The sequence below is a fragment of the Phyllostomus discolor genome, chromosome 3 (genome assembly GCF_004126475.2).
Source record: "Phyllostomus discolor isolate MPI-MPIP mPhyDis1 chromosome 3, mPhyDis1.pri.v3, whole genome shotgun sequence".
NCBI lineage: Eukaryota > Metazoa > Chordata > Mammalia > Chiroptera > Phyllostomidae > Phyllostomus > Phyllostomus discolor.
In genome coordinates, this window is record NC_040905.2 from 188,948,271 (window position 1) to 188,969,713 (window position 21,443).

Below are 21,443 nucleotides of genomic sequence, written 5' to 3' on the forward strand. Positions count from 1 at the left end.
TACAAGGACTGAAAGAAAGCGAGTGTGTTTGGAGCCTGGGGAGTGATGATGGGATTGATAAAACGTGGAGTCCAAGAGTTTGCAGGGGCAGATCACAACTGGCCTGGGCACTAATGTAGGGGTTTGAGTTTTATTCTATGTGCAGTACGAAGCCAGGTCCTAGCAAGGTAATGAATTATTTAACCAGAACACTGACTATCCATTGTTTAGTTTCTTTGCATTCTCTACAAACTGGTCCTATAAGGATTTCATGACGGCCGAACACACACACAAGATTTATTATGCAAGGGAGTTTGGGACAGACAAGAACAGGTGTCGGATGTGAGACCTTCTGCTTCTCCCTGATCATTGTCCTCTTCGCCCATCTCTCCGACATAGCAATGCTACATCATTCCCACATTCTTATGCCTCCTGTCCCTTGTTTATTTTTGATACAGTTATCATTTGCCTTTGGATTTTCATCTTGTTCTTACCTCCAAATGGTGAACATAGGTGCTTTTTAAAAAAAATCAGTTCATGTATCCATATTTCTGTGTATGTCACAAGGGAAAGGTCAAGATAACGTGTTGCATTGTGAACCAAGTGTTCCCATTCAGCACAGAGGATGACTCACGGGGTTGTGAACCATCATCCAGTACTGGGGTGACCCACCAGCCACCACTCCAGTATAATGTCAAGTACCTTTTCTGGCCATTAGCACTATTCAATTTCCAACTGTCTTCAACACAACCCCAAGGGTTTTCCAAAAATCCAACCTGAAGAAACAGTGCCAGTTAGTGAGCTTTTCTCAGCAAATTCATTGTAGTAGGGACCAAAATAATCCAAATTGTTCATGTAACTTAAAATTACCCAATTTTATAGCATGTGTTACTGCAACTCACAATGAATCTTAGTGTATCTAAAAATCCCACAGTGATCAACTTCAATTAGAATGCCGCTCCACCCAAATTGTTACCAATTAAATAAGTTCTCCCCAATGAGAAGTGTATCCAAGGGAAATAAGATTAATCCTGTCATTTTATAAATCCTGCATGTATTCTCCAGTTACATGGTAGTATTCTCACCATTTTTTCTTTAAACAAACACAATAATAAAAAAGGATGCACAATTCAAATGCTTCCATTTAAGAAATTCAGTTATCAATTTTTAAGTGAACAGCCCACACTTTTGAAGAGTACTTTGGGACTCCACAATGGTGGGGGGTATGTGTGTATGTGTGTGCTTGATACTATTTGCCACATCCAAAAATCCGCCCCACAGAAATGAATAAAAGAGAGTAATAAAACTCTTCTCAGGATACCTTAGTGGAATGGGTGCTTTTATTTTAAGTGATATGTCTATGCAAATACAATCAGTCACAAATGAGACCTTCTTAGGCCTGACAACAATTTAAACTTTGAAAGATGAGCAGGACTGTTAGAAACCTTCACCCACCTGGTAACCTGTGTGTCCCTTGATATGGGAAGGGGACTCGAGGTCTCCTCGAGGTCTCCTCGAGTCTCCTTGCTTAGGACTAAACAAGGGACTTCAGCTTTGGCGTGAAGCTGTCAGCTGTCCTAATCAAGGACAATATATGAAAATTGGACTCTAGGTGTGAGGGAAAAAAAGGGGGGGAAATCTAGAAGTGGGAAGAGATAAAAGGGCAGCATTCAGCTGCAGGAAATGTCCAAGGATGGAAGACACTAGTTAGGATCAACGGGAGAAGAGGTCTTGGTACGTAGGTAGAAAAAATCAGACAAGGCCGAGATGGCCTTGGCCGTCCAGAACGGAGGAGTCGGGAGGGGACATCTGCATGCAGTGGACAACTGAATCAGAAAGAGCAGAGATGGAAACCGGCAGTGACTCCCTATCTTGAGGCTGACTAGCTTGAACATGGCCCCCCTCTCACGGGACCATAAAATAAAATTCATGAGAAGATCCAATCATTAATGCAACAAATTCTAATAAGGTCTAAGTTGAGGGTGGTCCTCTTCTCCAACATGGGAGTGGACCAGTTGCTGGGTGAGGAGGAGGGAAGGTGTGGAATCTGAACATCTTAGTAAGTCATCTCCTAGCTCCGATCGCTTGGGGCATTGCTGGGAGACACCTAACAGGTCACTACAACAACACAACACACACTGCGACCTGCTCGTTCCCCAAGACCCACATGACAAAGAATTTCTCATACCTTAGTCTACAGAAACATTATTCAGTCCAGGTTACAATCGGATTTTACAGGAGAGAATTTGACTACACAGATATTTATAAAATGAATGCGGTTAAGAAAAATGCTGAAAGTCAGAAGAGCTGTTTCAGTCCTGCTCCGCTGTGTGAAACTGGAGAAGTTGTCTAACACCTCTGGGTCTCGGTTTGTTCATCTGTGAAGTGGGGTGCTAAAGCCTCCCTCCCCCCCAACCCCTCTCTCTGTGTCGAGTGGATCCCCAGATGGAAGCTCACTGTGGAAATGTAAAAGTGAAGGGGAAGATGTGGCTCTGAAACGAAACAGACAAATGCTTGAACTCTTAATTCAATCATGTGTCCTCATGAAGGGACTTGTCCACTGGTTTGGTAAGTGTCATCAAAGTCCAGTTATTTGTAGCACTCAAGAGAAGCAATTTTTAGGTGATAGTCTTGGAAGAAGCTCAAAAGGAGCCTCAGATCACTTCCAGTTTGAATGGGAAGTCATTTTGGCTTGGCTGGAGCTGTATACCCCGCAGACATCACAATGACCAGTCAGTGTGCGTTGTAGTGGTTGGTCTGGAGCTGCTGCTTCTGGGCATCAGCTGTGTTGTGTCTCACACTCTCAGCCAGCAGTCGCCAACCTTTTTGGCACCAGAGACCAGTTGGAAGACAGTTTTTCCATGGACCAGGAGAGGGGTGGGGACAGGAGGCGGACCTCTGGCCATAATGTGAGTGAAGCTTCCACTTGCTCACTGGTGCTCACCTCCTGTTATGTGGCCCGGGTCCTAACGACCCGTGGACCAGTAGTGGTCCACAGCCCCGGGCGGGGGAGGGGCTGGGGACCCCTGCTCTAAACAATATCATTAATATCTTTATCCAAAATACACTTGAGCTTTATATACTTATTACAGGAGAGAAAAGAACCAAAATTTGCCAAGTGCCCTCTCTGGGCTGAGCACTTATTAGGTGTTTTGCATACATTCTTTATTTAAACCACAAGTCAACTACGAAGGGTAGGTCCCACTGTCCCCATTTTACAGGTGACGAAACTGAGACTCAGAGCGGTTATGACTTGCCCAAGTTCACACCACTGGGACATGAGAGATCTGAAATAAAAGCTCAGGTCTTCTGACTTCACAGCCCATGTTTTTTCCTTCTATAACACCATGCTACCTAGGAGAAAAAAAATGAGGGTGAATGGTTAGCCAGCCAGTTAGGAAAAGGGATATACAGTGAGTAAGAAACTCACCCATTCTACATCATTCTACAATGTCCACTTTTCAAATAATCAGAATATGACCAAAATCTTCGATACTAAATCACTAATAAACATAAGCAATTTGATTTTGATGATCCATAAGGTGCTTTCAAATTTTGCTGTGCCTTAAAGATCTCACGAACAATAGTGATCATCAGTGCACCACAACACAGAAGAGAGAAAGGCAGGCCACCCGCCTCCAAGCTGCCAGGCGCTGCGTGGCTTTTATTGGCTTCCATTCTGCCAGCTCAAGGGAACAGGTGGAAATGATCGACACGGTCCTGCCCATTTACACATACATTTGAAACACGTCCATTCTCATGCCCCATGAAAAGAAATCCATTCAAAAGGATCTAACCTTTCACCAATTCTGCCCTTAAAATCCTGAAACAGTCAGATCACCATGCACAATATTTTTGGCAGTCACAATCTCTGTCATGAAGCAGAGCTGAACACAACTGGAGAATACAACTGGAGAATACAACTGGTATTTAAATGCCCCCTTGTTGGGCAGATCAGACTGCCCGAGGCAGCGTGGCTGGGTGGAGGGACAGGGGTCCGGATCTGTGGCCAACTGCCGTTCGTGCCAAGGTTCTTGGCTGGTCTGTTCCTCTGCAGTGTTAGTGCCTATATCCCTGGCAACGATAAACAACGAATTACCTGCAAGCAACCACATCAAAATACAGAGCTCAGTGTTTGAATCTCTAAGAAGCAGCCGATTTCAGAGGGGCAGCTCATGGCCCGCTAGAGCAGACTGGGGTGAAAGTTGTACCGCAGGCTGGAGAAGAGCCCGATGTGTTTCACAAGGTTGGGTTCCACCACGTAGGCCCGCTCCCCCTTGGCCCTCAGCAATGAGTACAGGGCCATGTCCTTGCCAAAGCCCTGGTGGCAGTACACCTGGGACAGGTAGGTGAGGGTCCGGCGGGCCGCTGGGGCAGGAAAGAGCATGGCCGGGGTGCAACACTGCGAAGCCGGGACCACGCTGTACAGGGAAGGGCTGAGCCGCCGCAGTTCCAGGAAATAGTGCCGGCCCACCAGCTCCACCAGGCCCATGCTATACAGGGAGAAGAACAGCATGACGGGCCAGCTGAACCCTGGACGGCTGGCGAACCGCATGTATATCCAGGTTAGTAAGGGGCCCAGCAACATGCCCACACCAACCCACTCCAGGATCCGCATGGGCTCCGGGTTGATGTAGTGCTGGAGCCTCTCAGGATGGTAGAGCTTTAGATAAAGGGCATCTCTGAGGTGCGGCTCAGAGAGGCGGGCCCGCAGAAGGTGCTCCAAGACTGGGAAGATCTGCTCTTCTGGAATGGCATCGTCTTCCACCATCAGGACATAATCTGGGTTGTAGGTCTGCAGGGACGACTCCAGGCAATAGACATAGTCCTGCTTCTCTTTCTCAAACGAGTTGGTGGAAGGGTCGTCGCCGTAATCGTCCTCAGTGCCCTCGTAGCGGTTGGCCACGGGGACATACTTGGACAGCAGCTTGGCATCGAGATGGCTCACACTGCGCTCCACGTTGCACAGGAAGAGCTGGTGCCCCTCGCACTGGGGGCCGCACTGTTGGAGAAGCCGGTGGAACTGGGACACCACCTGCAAGACGTAGTGGAAGCCAGGCTGCCTGTCTACCGTGACGATGGTGATGACCAGCCAGGGCCGTGGGGTGGCCTGCCAGACAATGGGCACTGAGCCGTTGGCGGAGGGCAGCTCCTCGAAGTAGTGAAGGGCAGCTTCCCCCTCCTTCAAGCTTTGTTGCAGGAACTCCTGGCTCATTTGGTTCAGATGCCAATGGCGAAGGTAGAAGTAAGAGTGTAGAAGCCGGTGACAGGCCAGCGGGGCCAGCAGGCCAAATGTCACCACCGTGAGGATGAAGAGCTGGACGGCTGTGCTGTTCCAGGAGAGCCGCCGGAGCCTCCGGAGCAGCATGGCAGCTGGGGAGCCTGACGTGCTCATGAGGCCAACTTCCGGTCAGGTCTGGTCCCAGGAACAAACCATCCTGGACCTTAGGCCCAGATCAGTGCAAGTCAAACCTAGAGAAAGAGAAGGCAGAGAATGGGAAAGGGCTTTTCAAAATCCAGGGATAGAACTCAGCACATAGCAAACCAGAAATTTCAGTTCTAGGCTGGGTAGCTCCTAGAGACTTAAGTATTTTCTCCAGTATACCACTCTTTGGTTGTATCTGTTAATGACCTCTTGGATTCTTTTCTCCTTTCTGTGAGTGATGAAACCTTGGTACGCCCAACCAAGTCTCCACATCTACAGGTGCTTAGTTATTAGACTTACAAGGTGCCAGTAAATCACCAGGCACGCAAGCTCATTAAGTCAATTCAGCAGCTACAGACACGGGTCGTTAAACCAGATGCAAAAAAGCAAGACTTGACACACAAAAAAATAAGTTCTAGCGTCAATGCATTGTAAACACTTGATGTAACTTCTGAAAACTCTCTCTTTTCTGCACATCCCCAACCCTCCAAAAAGGACTCTTTACGGTTCCCTGAAATGTCTTTGACAAGATCTTCCGTTCTTATTTCTCTAATCTCATGCCACTATACCTAACATTGCGTATTAATTTAATCCTGATTATTCTCCCATTTTATTTTTCACTGCCCTGGAAACCAACGAGAGGAAGGATCCCCCTGTGCACGAGGACTCTAGAGCCTCAGACTTCTCGAGAGAAGGAAATGTTGGGGGTGGACGGAGATGGAGATGGAGGAGACAGTTGCCCCGGCCAGTTCCAGATAGAAATGCCGAGTGACACAATGACTCAGAATGCAGGCCTGCGGTCAGGCACGTGGTCTGGCTCCTAGTTCAGCCACTCACTTGGTGGGAAGCCACTCCACTCCCCACATCTTGGATTCCTAACCTTGGAAATGAGATCCATAACACTGATCGCATAGGGTTACTGTGAAGATTAAATGTGTTCCAGAACAAAATAATGAATAGTAAAAATTCCCTTAAAATACACTAGGAGTACAAACTCAAGTAATATCTTAAGACTAAGCAGGCCTAATGATCCGAGGGAAAACAGATTCACACCAAAATAATAATAATCATCATCCCAGAATTAAAAGGACAAAACCAGGAGGACACCAGTAAGGTCGATACAAAACTAAACGGTATCTACAGAACAGAAGGAAAACCTCTTACTTCAGAAGCATACAGTCTGCTCACATTTGGAGGAAAACAGCCTAGCTTGTGAATTCTCTTGACGGAAGGACCACCCTGGTGCCATATGAGGTTGCTGTGATGTAGTCTCTAGTGGTCTCGTATCTATAGTCTCTCCTTCTTGGGCACATAGAAAGACCCTATTTCCTAGCCCATCTTCCAGGTGAGGTCATGTGACTAGGACTTGCTGGTAAAATGCAAGCAAAGTGATAGGTGTTACTTCTGAGCCGAGGTGACTGAGAGCAGATAGGCCTCTCAATGCTCTCTTTCCATATCTACTAGCTAAACCAACAGCTTTGGTGGATCTGGAGGAGGGTGGAGCCACCAGATGGCTGCAGCTGGAGTCCTTGAACAACTGCAAGGAAGAGTGGCCCCTCCCACTGCTCACCTGCTGCGCCCTCCCAACCCAGAATGGACTGTGCTGTGAGTTATACATAAACCTCTGTGTCTGGCAACTGATGATTTTTGGACTTTCTTATTATGGCTGTTAGCCTCCCCTGCCCACTAGAGTTGTGTAGAATACCAGACCTCTCTACAGCACAGCAGGTCCCCAGATGACGTTGTTTAATTCTAACACTGATGAGATGCTGTAGGAACCTAACTTTTGTTTATATCAGTCTATGGTAAAGCTGGTTTCATTATACGTTGTTTCTGTGAAAAAAAAATGTTGAAAAACCTATTAACAATGTTAAATGGGGACTTACTACATGATGACATAGTAAATTAAGGCAGCAGAGGCAGGCCATACAGTGGGGCCCCCGATATGAGACAGACTAGCCCGACAGTAGTAAGAGCTCTGAATAAACTGGAGAGAGAGCTAAGCAGGGAGAGGCTGCAGTAGCCCACAACGCCAGCTTGCTGGTTTGTGGCTTCTGGAGTATTGCAGACTGGTGGCTTCTTTCTGGCGTCTGCTCAGGGCAGTAGAGTTAATAAATCCCAAGGTAGTGAGGAGGATAGTAAGAAGCTAAGCAAATTCCTGAGCAAGTGGAATGGTGAAATTGAGACAAGATCATTAAACACAGCCAAACAATTTGAATAACTTACGGCCAGCCAGATGGTGAAATTGCAACACCTTATCTTCCCTTACATTCATTTTAATGCACCAGCATATTAAAAACACACCTGGAAAGCTACTAAATAGTCTACTGAAACTCTACTCGAAGATTCTTGCCTGCAGAAAACAAAAGCCTTCAAGCCAAAGACCCACAGGCTCACTCTAGAGCGTGCCCATGTCTCTACTTGGGCATGCACTTTTTAGCTCCTCCTAGAGTCTAAGGGTCCCCACCAGACTTGCAACCAGGGAGCAGTGGGCAGCGGCAGCTCTTCCCAGACTTACAACCTGATCCTGTAAGGCCCCCTCTTTCTCTATTCCACTGCCTTGGCTCGCTTCTGTCACTGTGACCTTCACTTCCACTGAGCTGACAGCTGCCCCGCCTTGGCTCACTTCCTTTGTTTCCAGGGAGGCAAAGCAGAGCACTGCCCAGACTCTCTCCTCTTGCTGCTTTTACTGTTAAGTCCTACCTTTGTTTCAGTGTCCCAGCCTTAATAAACATGCTCTCAAAATCACCTGGGCTTGTGTTGTGAAATCTTTCCCACACAAAGTCAAGAGCCCACACAGTGCCTGTCCCTGCCCAGGAACAGCTAGCTGCACATCCCCAGGGACTTGCCAGTTCCACATCATTACTAGTGGAAACCAAGAACTGAAACTGGGTTGGGCTCATACTCCTGTCACGTTGGCCTTGGGGACAGAATCATTCAGGAGGCTTCCGGGTCCCCCTGTTCTCTCTGCCCACAACAGAATACAGTCGACAAGATAAGGCCTGCAGCTTGGAAAATGCAAGGCACATAGTAAGTGCTGAGATGCCAAAATTCCTTAAATAAAATGGTGCAGTATTTGCATGTAACCTACCCACATGTTCCCATATACTTTAAGTATCTCTAGATTACTTATAATACCTAATACAATGCAAATGCTATGTAAATAACTTACACTGTAATGTTTAGGGATCAACTTCCTGGAATTTTAAAAAAATCTGACCTGTGATTGGTTGAAACTACATGCAAAACGCATAGATACAGAGGGCCAACTGAATATTACAAAGCCACGGTAATCAAAACAGTGTGGTACCAGCATAAAAACGTACATACAGCCCTGGCTGAGTGGCTCAGTTGGTTGGAGCATCGTCCTGTATACCAAAAGGTTGTGGGTTTGATCCCCAGTGAGGGCACATGCCTAGGCTATGGGTTTGATTCTCAGCTGGGGTGCATTCAGGAGGCAACTGATAGATGTTTCTCTCTCACATCAATGTTGTTCTCTCTCTCTCTCCCTTCCTCGCTCTCTAAAATCAATAAATATATCCTCAGGTGAGGATTAAAAATAATAATAAAAAATACAAACATATAAACCAATGGAACAAAATAGACATCCCAGCAATAAACCCTTGCACACACGGTCAATTAATTTAAGATAAAGGAGTCAAAAATATACAATGGAAAGAATAGGTTCTTCAAAAATGGTATTGGGAAAACCGGATAGCTATATGCAAAAGAATGAAACTATCTCTGACTTACACCGCCCACAAAAATCAATTCAAAATGGATTAAAGACTTGAATGTAAGACCCGAAACCACCAAACTCCTAGAAGAAAACATAACATTGGGGGTAAGCTTCTTGGTAGGAATTTTTGGGGGACTTGACTCCAAAAACACTGGCAACAAAAGCAAAAATAAACAAGTGGAACTACATCAAACTAAAAAGATCTGCACAGCAAAGGAAACCATCAACAGAATGAAAAGACAACCTATGGAATGGATAAAATATCTGTGAACCACATATTAGACAAGCAGTTACTATCCAAATTATACAAGGAACCCATACCACTCAATAGCCAAGACAAAACAAAACAACCCAATTGTGTAAAAATAATGAAAGGACCTGGATAGACTTTGTTTTAAAAGATGATATGAACATGGCCAACATGTACCTGAAAAAGAGCTCAGCATCACTAATCACCAGGAACATGCCAATCAAAACCACCATGAGACATCACTTCACACCTGTTGAGATGTCTATTACCAAAGAGATCAGCTGTAACACATGCGAGCAAGGATGTGGAGAAAAGGAACTCTTGTATACTATTTGTTGGAATGTAAACTGGTACAGCCACTATGGAAAACAATATGGAGGCTCCTCAGGACATTAAAAATAGGACTGCTATGTAATCCCACTTCTAGGTATATAGCCAAAGGAAACAAAACCACTGTCTGGAAGAATTATCTGTATTCCCATGATCGCTGTGGCATTATTCACAATAGTCAAGACATGGAAATGAGCTAAGTGTCCACTGGTGGGTGAATGGACAAAGAATATATGGCATACACTACATGCAATGAAATATCACTCAGCTTTTAAAAAGAAGAAAATCCTGCCATTTGTGACAACATGAATGAAACTAGAGGGCATTATGCTAAATGAAATAAGGCAGACAAAGAAAGACAAATATTGCATGATATCACTTATATGGGCAATCTTACAAAAAAAGTCAAACTCATAGAAACAGAGGGGGGAGTGATGGTTGCCAAGGACTGGGGGCGAAGAAATAGGGAGAAGTTGGCCAAAAGCCAGCAGCTTTCAGTCATAAGTGAACTCTGAGGACCCAACACATAACGGTGGCTACAGTTGATAATACTGTACTCTGTAATGGAAATTTGCTAAGAGGGTAGAACTTAAGAGTTCTCGCCAAAAGAAAAAAAATATGTTAAACTCTATAGACAGAGATGGAAAAGCTTTAGGATATACCTTCAGTTAAAGAAGACAGAAGAAGTATATATAGCATGTTACCATTTATGTAAAAGATGGGGGGGACTATACATAAAAGTACTTGTATATACATAAGCTACTTTTGGAAGGATATACAAGAGACTGGCAACTTTGCCTCCAAAGAGGGGAACTAGGTGGCTGAGGGACTGGGGCCAGATAAAAACATTTCATTAGATGCCTATTTGCACTTTTTTTAAAAAGATTTTATTTATTTATTTTTAGAGAGGGAAGGGAGGGAGATAGAGAGAGAGAGACCAACATCAATGTGCAGTTGCTGGGGGTTGTGGCCTGCAACCCAGGCATGTACCTTGGCTGGGAATCGAACCTGCGATACTTTGGTTCGCAGCCCGCACTCAATCCACTGAGCTACGCCAGCCAAGGCCTATTTGCACTTTTTGACTTAAAGGTACTGACTTACAGGAAATCAATTTTTAATTTTAACATATTTAACATAAATATCATTGCCCTCCCAGCAATTTTATCTATAACAGTAGCTTGTTAGATTCCTTGCTAGCCATGGTTTGCCCAGCCTCCCCTACCAGAACACGAGCTTACCAGTCTTATCACCATGGATACCCAGCACTACTTGTCACGTGAGTGCAAAGTCCCCAATATTTATTGAATGAACAAACTGACCGAGGGCACACCCTTACACCCACATATGACTGGAAAGGCCCTGCAAGCACCAGGCCTTTGGCTTCCTGCTTTAATTTTCCAGGATCTTGCTAAGAAGCCTGGTGTGCTTGCAGGGCTGGCTCCAGCATTTCTGTACAAAAGAGGCTTGTGTGTCCCAGGTAATAGAGGGGAGGGAGAGAACTTTCTTAAAAGCTATGTTTATAAAGCAAGCACGGTGATTTTCCTTAGATTTCATTATTTATTGGGATAGAAACTAAAGAACCTAGTGCTGATATAAAGAGTGCCTTTAATCCCAGGCAACTTCCCTACTGGGAACGATAAAATCATTAACAACACAGAAGTACTCTGTTTTAATAAGATAATGTGAGAATGCTATCCTACGGACAATGAACAAAGGAGAGGGAGTCAGTTCAGAGGACACAGGGTCCCTGCCTACACCAGTCAAGTTCCTGCTGGGGTGGTAATAGCCACAGATCTTCATTGCTTAGGTGCATTTCTTGCTCACTGGTCTGTGAATAGCTATGGCTTGGCTGCGTTCAGCTCCAGACTGCAGGTCACAATCAGGACACTGTGCATACCTTTCATTCCCAGTCAAGTGGCAGAATGGCCACCTGGGCATGCTCTTGGTGGATGACAGCTACACAAGGATCAAAATATGCAGACATAGATCAAGTCCACTCCCCATACACTGGCCAAAGCCACGAGGCAGAGAAATCTACTCCCCCAAAGAGCAGAGGAAGCAGAAGGCGAAGATTCAATAGAAAGGGAAAGCAGGAGGCAGATTTCTAAGCCCTCAGGAAAAACGAAAGGATCTAGCAATCTGCTCAGAGTCCGGGAAATTTCTCAAGTGCTTAAGGCATCTGGTTCCCTATCATTATATACTGTATGGGTCAGGATAGGCGACAGCAATGACCCCAAATCCCAGGGGGTTATCAAAACTGAGGTTTAATTCTTGCTCATATTACTTGTCCATTATGGGTCCATTGTCTCTGCTCCATGTCATCTACACTTTAGGATCCAGGTAGGCAGAACTGCCTCTTCCCTGAACATGGCAGGTTTTGTGGCAGAGGGGAAAGAGACAAACAGTGAATCACAAGCTGGCTCTCAAAGCAACAGCTCAAAAACCACAACACACCATGTCCACCAGCATTTCACTGACCAGGGCAAGTCACATAATAACTCTTAAGTGCAACAGGGCAGAGTTATGTAATTTTCCACAAGAAAGGGGGTACCAAAAGACATATGGTCAACCCTGAAGTCAATGATTAGGGGAATATAGGTCTCTTCAGGGAGGGGCAGAAAGTGTCTTGAACAATAATACAGTCCAGCACTCCCATCTTGGGCCATGGGAGCTGGGACCAGATCCTTCACTTAGTGATCAGATGACTAGGTTGCCTAAAATCCAGGTTCATGAAGTTATGTAGCCACTCAGGATCATGTTCTTCATAGCTTTTTAAAAGCTCTCCCTAAAGGATTTAATCAATTGCTGCACAGTGGCATGTGGTGTTCAATACCACCTAAAATTTAGTTCATATTTTTAATCTGGTTTAAGATAACCATCATTAGGAAAACAAACCTAAAAACATAAAATTTTCTTTTATTTTTAATCCTTGACCGAGGATATGTTTATTGATTGGAGAGAGAGAGAGAGAGAGAGAGAGAGAGAAACATCAGTGGGTTGCCTCCTGCATGTGCCCAGACCAGGGCTCAAACCCACAACCTAGGTATGTGCCCTGACTGGGAACCAAATCAGCAACTTTTGGTGTATGGGACCAAGCTCTAATCAACTGACCCACCCAGTTAGGGCAGAGAATTTTCAACTGATAGTTTGAAAGAAGGAGTTCTCCACTCCTAGCCATCCTGGGGATGGGATAAGCAGAGAGCTACATCTACCTTATAACTCTGATGGCCTTTTCCCAGAATCCCACAGTAACCATGATGTTGCCGGCTCAGACCCACACTCCAATGATGCTGTTTACTGACTGGCATTGGTGAGGCGGCCTGGAAACAACTCTGCCTTCACAGCCCCTATTCTAAGGCCCAGTGATTACTCAAATTCTTTTCTATCCCTTGCAAGCGCACTTCGAAATACAAGCAGTGCCTAAACAACTGGGTTGGCCAAAAAGGTCATTTGTTTTTTGCTGTAAGATGGCTCTAATAGCATTTAGTTGTCTTTAATTTCATTTAAAACAATTTTGTTACATTGTATTATGACAGCTGTCATATTAGCATGCATTTAAAAAAAAAAAAAAAACTGCCCTGACTGGTGTGGCTCAGTGGATTGAGTGCTGGCCTGGGAACCAAGGGGTTGCCAGTTTGATTCCCAGTCTGGCACATGCCTGGGTTGCAGGCCTGGTCCCGGGTTGGAGACGTGCCGGAGACAAATGATTGATGTATCTCTTGCACATCGATATTTTCTCCTTTTCTTTCTCCCTCCCCCTCAAAAGTAATTAAATGGAATCTTTAAAAAAATAAAATAAAAATAACAATCAAAATTGGTGAGTTTTTGTTTAGCCATCTTAATGTTGAAGATGGAAGAAAATTAGCAACATTTTTGGCATATTATGCTTTATTATGTCAAGGAAGATAAAAATTCAACTGAAACACAAAAAAGATTTGTGCAGTGTGTGGAAAAGGTGCTGTGACAGATCAAATGTGTCAAAAGTGGTTTGGTTTGTGAAATTTCAGGCTAGAGAGTGCTGGCTGGCTGATGATGCTACGGTAGGGTAGACCAGCTGAAGTTGATAGCAATCAAATCAAGACATTGAGAACAATCAGTGTCATATACCACATGGGAGACAGCCGACACACTCAGAGTATCCAAATCAATAAAGTTATTGGTGAAAATGAAAAATGTGTCTTATTTTACAGAGAGAAAAAACGAAACAGATTTTTTTGGCCAACCCAATCGATTGTGCATGTTACCATGTCTAGGATGGAGCTGTCAGGGAAGGCAATAAAGGACAAAGTCACCAAGAAATGAACATGAAACAGGGCTAGGATGAATAAATGGAGGGACAAGGACAACCACATTTTAGTGCAGCTTCTGAAAATGAAGCTGAGGGGTCACAGGAGTGCGGGAGGCAGAGGGAAGCAGAACGCCAGGCTGAGCATCAGGAGATGAGCACTACAGAATGGCCCCCCCATTTCCCAAGTCAGCCCTCCTCCAGGAATGGCGCCACTCTCCGGGCGCCTGGGTCCCAAAGACCAGGAAGTTCTGACTTCTCACCCCTATCAGTCACTTCCCAAGTCCCAGCCATTCCCCCTCCATGGTCTCTCTTCTCTCCTCCCCTTCCCATTGCCATGCCCTTCTTCACGGCCAATCCCAGGCCAATCCCAGGCTATCCCTCATCACCTCCATCCAGGCCAGCTGATTGCAACAGGCTCCCAACAGGCTTCTGACTTCCGAATGAGCTGTTTTGGTCCCAATGAGATAGGACAGAAAGAAGTTAGGGGGAAATGCCGACAAATGGAGGGAGGAATTGGGATCCTCACATCCTCACACCATAGCCCCCACCTCCACATACGGGCACAGGGCAAAGGGAAAGAGTTTATCTTTGCAGAAACCCTGCCTCTGGTAGAAGTCGAGAAAAACAAGGCCCCCTCCCAACCAGAGGCAGAGTCAGAACCTGGCACCACGCCTTGGAAACACATAAAGTCCCACCTCGTGTGCAACTCACTCTGCAGCGGGCCCCTGTTCGTCTGGACCGGTACTTTCACTTCTTTCAGAGCAGTGGTCCAGTCCTCCTGGCCTCTTCCCTTTCCTCCACCTGGATAGAACCTGCTCTGTCCTCACTCTAACTCGCTCTTTAAGTTTTTCCTGGGCGAGCCAAGAACCTGGAGGCTGGCAGACAGGTCCCAGAGAAGCAGGTGCAGGGCCAGTCCCTGGCACTGAAACGATGGGTAACACCAGCACACTCACTAGTTGGGCGCATTTGTGTGAAGAAATCCTTCCATCTCTCTGAGCCTACTTGGCCTCTCCGCAGAGTAGAAAACTACAAAATGTCTCAGTCACAGAGAGGTGTAGTGAACATGGAATGAGACAACAGCTAGAGAGCCCTCTGTCAGGCACAGGACACTGGCAAATGATGGCAATGTTGGGGTGTCCAACCTGCGGTCTGTAGGCCGCATGAAGCCTGGGACGGCTGTGCATGCGGCCCAACACAAAATCGTAAATTTACTTAAAATATTACGAGTTTTTTTGTGATTACGTGTTGCAATGTATTTAACGTGTGGCCCAAGGCAACTCTTCTTCTTCCAGGGTGACCCAGAGACACCAAAAGGCTGGACACCCCTGTACCGTCAGCGTCCATCCGGTACTCGGCAGCGCGTGTCTGAACACAGCACTCTAACTCTGCAGAACTGTTCAAGGGTTCCCCAGTGACTGCTGAGTGAAGTCCAAATTCCTCGCCAAGGTTCTTCACAATGCAGTTCCAACTATCTCTTCAGACCCATTTCTCACACAACCATCAAAGGTCAGCTCACAAAGGACCTCTTCCAAAAGCCATCCCTGATCTCCTCCAACCACAAATACCAATCCCTTTTTCTTAAGTGCTGAAGCCCTTTACATGAACTTCAAATGAATTAGACATTCATTTGTCGCCTTTCTTTCTTTCCTTCCCTCCCTCCCTCCCTCCCTCCCTTTCTTTATAGCGGTAGCTGGAAGGGTTTAATGCTTTGTGCATACAGGAATACCAAGTTCATATAGGTATACTGCCAGGAGAGTAGTAGGAGATTCAATAATATTCCCAGTAGAAAGATCAATATCTTTATCATGTTTTTGTGATGAATGTAAAGGATTCTATAGAACTATCAGGAAACATCACACAGGGGGTTGGCAAAAGTAGGTTTACACTCTAGCCCAAAGCGTGCTTGAGTATAGCAAGTAGACTACAAGAATGTGTAAATGAGGAAGGCCCGCAAAGAACAACTGTAAACCTATTTTTGTGCACCCCTGTGTTTGGTCTCAGCTGGAGGAAGTGGTACCCTGGCTTTAGTTTTTTTTTTTTTTTTTTCTCTCTGCAAAGGCAGAAAGCTGCAGGAGGGCAGGGCTGGGCTAGGGAGAGGTGGATGGGCAGGAGGGGACATTTTATCCTTGCTAGACTTCTATCGTCCATCATCTTGCAGGGTGCTGCACCCACTCTTCTGTGGCTGCTCCTCCCACCGATGCCTTTTGGTTTAGCTCTCAAACTGGGGCTTGAATAGCGAAGGAAGCTTTCACTTTATACTTTAGACTGTACCTATTTATAGCTACCACTTATTAAGCTCCAAATACATATCCAAGTTCTGTTAGATTCACATCTATTTCTTCTGACCAAAATAGCAACTCTCAAATAGCAATGGAACTAATCACATTTAGATGGAAAAAAAAAAAAGACGAAGAAGCTACCAACTTGCAAGAAGGAAGTTTAAACACAGGACAAATGTCAAAGCCCATGTTTTTCTCCTGATGCCTCCCCCCTGGCTTTATTCATGGCCCTTGACTTATGCCTCAAGGAACTCAGAAATCCCTTCTTAGTGGGTGCAGTCTGATTTACCTTTGTTGTCCTCACAGACCACAGCCAAGTCGTTTGACCTCTATGGGCCTCAATTATTCAGCTATGAAATCGGGAGTATCAAAACGCCTGGTCACCTAATGCAGAGATCAACTCATTTGTAAATGTTCGCTAAGCCCTTTTTATGTGCCAGGCAGTTTTAAGCATCTTATTGACCCACATAAAAAGCCTAGGAGAAGTACTATTATTAAGTCCCTTTTATACCTGAAAAACTAAGGTAAAACTAACTTGTACTAAGGTTAACAAAGCTTTTAAGTGGGCGGCAAAACCTGAACCCAGGCAGACAGGTTCCAGAACCCATGTTCTCAACCAATATGCAATAATAATCTCTGCACAGATTGGGAATGCAAGAAAATCAACTGAAGAGACATTAGAAATGATAAGACTTTCAGAATGTGGGCACTTACAGAATTCATATGTAAAAATAACATATATAATATACACTAATTGGTTTCCTCTCATCAATCACCAAATTAATTAATGGGATAGAAGATACCAGACAAAATGGTGGGGGGGGGACAACTAAAATACAAAGAAATAAATTTAAGAAATACGCAGAAAATGCACATATGCTATAAGAAGGATGTTTAAAAAGTCTTCAATAAATGGAGAAAAACAACACTTTCCCAGCAGGAGAGACTCAATAATGGAATAGGAAAGAGAGGTCTTTTTCTCCAGAACATCTCTGTATTTAACACAAGGTCAATTCAATTTCCTGCCTGGCTCAACATATGGGCACGTCACATAAATTGGTGTGACCTTTGCGGTACCTATAAAAATGTTGCATGTAGCTCTGGCTGGTGTGGCTCAGTGGACTGAGTGCCAGCCTGTGAACCAAAGATCACTGGTTCGGTTCCCAGTCTGGGCGCATGCCTGGGTTGCGGGCTGGTTCCTGGCTGGGGACATGCCAGAGGCAACCGATAGATGAATCTCTTGCACATAGACATTTCTCTCCCTTTCTTTCTCCCTCCCTTCCCCTCTCTCTGGAAATAAATAAATTAAATCTTTTAAAAATAAAAGTAACAATAAAAATGCTGTATGTACATCTCCTTTGACATAGAAATTCTACTTGTAGGAATCTACCCTGCAGAAATGCAAGCACATGATACCAAAGATGGACAAGGAATGTTCAGGGCAGTTTTGTCTGCAATAATGAGAGAGAGAGAGAGGGAGAGAGACAGAGAGAGAGAGAGAGAGAGAGAGGGAGGGAGGGGGGGGGGGGGAGGGAGGGAGGGAGAGAGGGAGAGAGAGAGAGAACAAGCACAGGAGGGGCAGGAAGGAAAAAGAAGGGGAAGAAAGAAAAACAAACTGCAGGGCAAGAAAATGCCTGGCAACCACAGGAAACAAGTATTTAGGATAATTACACAAGGGGATGATGTGGGGACATTAAAAGAAAAAGGTTTAAATATACTGACCAGAGTCTTATCGAGGTCTCCCTTATGAACTGGATGTTTGTGTTCCTCAAAATTTGTCTGTTAAAACCCTCATCCCCTGGTGTGATGGTATTTGGCAATCTGGTCATTGGGAGGTAACTAGGGCCTATCCCTGCAGCTCTCCAGCTGAGATCTGTGCTCTTGAAAGAGAGACAGGAGAGAGCTTGCTTCCACTCTCTGCGGAGCCAGAGAGGACTCAGTGGGAAAGGGGCCATCTGTGAACCAGGAAGGAGGCCTTCACCAGAACCCAACTAACTCGCACCCTGATCTCAAGCTTCCAGCCTTCAGGACCATGAGAAATGTTTCTGCTGTTTGAGCTACCCAGTCTATAGTAATTTCTTATAGCAACTGAGCAGATGTAAAAAGTCTCTACAGGGAAAATACAAACTATGTCAATGCAAATGGTAGAGAAATATTCATAGTATGATCATTGTATTTTTAATGAGGAGTACAATTTGGTGAAGGAGAGATGAAGGTATAGGGGAAGGAGGTTTCCTGTTTTGCTTTCTATACCTAGGCAGAAAGCATGCATTACTTTTACTATCATTAAACATTCAATTTAACTCAGAATACTGAGTCCTGTGTCAGGCACTGGGAGGGTAGACATTCAGGGGCCCTATGCCCAGGACGCTTGTGATCAAAAACCCAGCAGAAATCCAAACATGGTTTTATTTTGGTGGAGCAGAGAGAGGTTGGTTCCCTCAACCAAAGTATTTTAAAGATCATCTGAAGTTAGCACTAATAAAAACTTCCAGGAAACACTCACTTTGGTGGCACGTATACCGATTGGAAGGATATAAGGATATATGGAACAGTAAGGTGGTGCTGTGCAATGATGCCATTAAGTTATGTAGTACTCCATAATTTTATTATTGAGAGGGTGGTTATGTCTGACAAAAATTCATCAAAGTAATACATTTAAATTGTGCATTTTATTGCATGTAAGCTATACCTTAATACTAAACTATACCTTAATTTTTTTTTAACCAAGGAAAATGATAGTATAGGCTAATAAGAAAGAATCTGCCAAATCAGACATCATACCTATTATAAACCTTCAGTAATTAAAATATGGTGCCCTGGCACCAACATGTACTGAAATAGATGCAAAAATCCAGATATAAATACGTAAAATTTAATCTATCATAATTGTAACAATTTAAGTCAGGGGTAAACAGAAATAAGCTTAATAGCCGGGCCACAACTGGTTAACCATTCAGGAAAAGTAAATTAGCTCTCCACTCTACAATTCAACCTAGAATAAATTCCATATTAAAATTTTTAAACGAAAGCTTTAAAGTACATGAAAAAAATGACAGGACAATTATTTATGTAGACTCGAGTTAGGAAAGGCCCTCTTCAAGCAAGGCCCTCAAGCATAAACCATAAAGAAAAAGAAGAAGAGATTTTAGTAATTAAAAAAGGTAAACTTGTATGTCGCCAAAGGTGAAAAACTGACAAAAACATTAGGAAACTGAGAAAGACTGCATAACATGAACAACAGAATCACTACTTTAATGTGTAATATATAAAGAATGCTTAAAAGTCACAAACAGAAAGTCAACTGAAAAGGGGGCAAAATACAGAATAGCTGTGGGGATGTAAAGTACAGTATAGGAAATGGAGTAGCCAAAGAACTTATATAGGACCCATGGACATGAACAATGGTGGGGGGATTGCTTGAGGGAGTTGGGGGTGCTGGTTGGAGGGGAGCAGAGGGGGAAAAATCAGAACTGTAATAGCATAATCAATAAAATATAACTAAATAAAAGAAAAAAAAGAAAAGGGGGCAAAAGAATTAAGTCAATTCACCCACACAAATGCAAAAGGCCAAACCACATTAGTAAAGGTGTTGACTTCCCCTGGGTAATCAATCAGACATGCAAAGTAAAAGAAGATACTATTTTTGTCCATGTTATTAGTTTAACTGTGTATATGCAGAGAAAATATTAAGATATCCAGAAAAATCTCAGCAATCTAGAAGATGCAGTTTTAGGTTATCTTTATTTTCTCCTTTACATTTTTGTTGCCTGAATATTTTGTAATAAACTTTTCCTTTAAAAAATTCTAATTGTAATAATATTAGGTGTTAGATACACATAGGTGTCTCTCTTTTCACCTTTCAAAGTACCCGGTGCAGTGCACTCTAGAAATGCACCCCCTAAAAGAAGCTATCCCTCCTTACAAGGCTTGGTTCTCTTGGGGCAAATGCGTGCCCGGGTTTTATTAATGGTATGCATAGTGAGTTAACTGGAGCCGCCCTGCGGACACCGACAGGGAACAAGGGACCAGCAAGGGATGCCCAGGTCACACTCACCCTGCAGGAGCTCTCGGCCCCGGAACACTGCGAGCGCAGTGCGGCACCGGCGACACCCGCGCCCAGGCCAGGAACAGGGCGAGACTAGCTGGGGGTGGTCCTATTTATCCCTCGTGGAAAGAAAATGGGAGAGGGAGCCCAGAGTCCGGGATCTAGCGTCTGCCGCAGACCTTGGGCAGTACCTGCTGAGCTCGGGCCTCAGTTTCCCCAAGGCGAAGGCTAACGGTCTTCATCGCCACGCTAGCTCCCTTCGGCTGGTCTTTCCAAGGGACGCCTTTCCTTGCCTAGTCGCCCTTTCACGGCACCGCGCCGAGAGGTCACCCGCAGACACCCGTCAACGAAGCAGCGCATTGGGGGGGTGCCCGGAAGGCCACAGGGGTGGACGTGCGGCAGACCCTCGCCGCTTTCAGGCGGCCATTAGACAGCCCGGTCAGGCTGGGCAGGAGCCGAGCGGGAATACGGGGCGTCTTACCTGGACTCGAGCACGCCCGGCTGGCGCCTTCCTGTTGGCCTTGCAGCGCAGCCGAAGAGGTTGAAGGGTGGGGAAGCGGCCTCGCCGCCACGCTCATTCATCCCCGCGCTTAAGCCGACCTCTGCCGCGCAGGGGGACGCCCTTCCGAGGTCCCTGAGATCTTGTGGAAAGAAGCGGCAGGAGCCCCGGGCTGGCCACAGTGGAGCCCGCCTACCCAGAACACAGGATCCCGGGCTCAGGCCCTTCCTGGCTGCGCCAGCCCCAGCAGCTGCTCACTGTGCCAGCTGCGGCCACCCCTAATCCTGTTGCGATGCCAAAGGGACTGGGAAAATCGTGCGCAGTGGAATCCTACCGGGTGGGGGCGGTCAGCTGCATCCCCCTGCGCACGCGGAGGCCGTCGCCTCTGGTGTCGCCTGGTTTGGCCGAATCACTCCCCTGAAGGAGCCATTGCGGGACCCTAAAGTCCCAGAGGAGCGGGCACAGCGCGGTTTGGCGACGCGCCGAACGAAACCTCACCTCCTCCCGCGCAGCGCAGTTCCATGTGACCTGTAAACTGCGAGAGGACCGCAACCCCCAAAGCCAGCCTGGAAAAACAGGGACGGCAAAAGGCGCCAACTGATGGGC

General features: G+C 45.4%; 1 protein-coding gene across 4 annotated transcripts; it reads right to left on the bottom strand.

Annotated features, from left to right (window-relative positions):
• Positions 1 to 1,286: 1,286 nt before the first annotated feature.
• Positions 1,287 to 21,443, bottom strand: PGAP4 (post-GPI attachment to proteins GalNAc transferase 4). 4 transcript variants are annotated; one of them, XR_004902279.1, is made up of 3 exons: positions 20,820 to 21,420; positions 3,777 to 5,451; positions 1,287 to 3,333 (listed from the first exon to the last, which is right to left on the bottom strand). XR_004902279.1 is itself a non-coding variant. In XM_028529516.2 (2 exons), the coding sequence occupies exon 2, from the start codon at positions 5,372 to 5,374 to the stop codon at positions 4,163 to 4,165; it is 1,212 nt and encodes a 403-aa protein (XP_028385317.1). In that variant the 5' UTR covers positions 5,375 to 5,451; positions 20,820 to 21,443; the 3' UTR covers positions 1,287 to 4,162. The 4 variants fall into 4 exon arrangements, 2 of the variants coding, with proteins under 2 accessions (XP_028385317.1, XP_035877875.1); XR_004902278.1 differs by having other exon boundaries at positions 3,612 to 5,451; XM_028529516.2 differs by having other exon boundaries at positions 1,287 to 5,451; positions 20,820 to 21,443.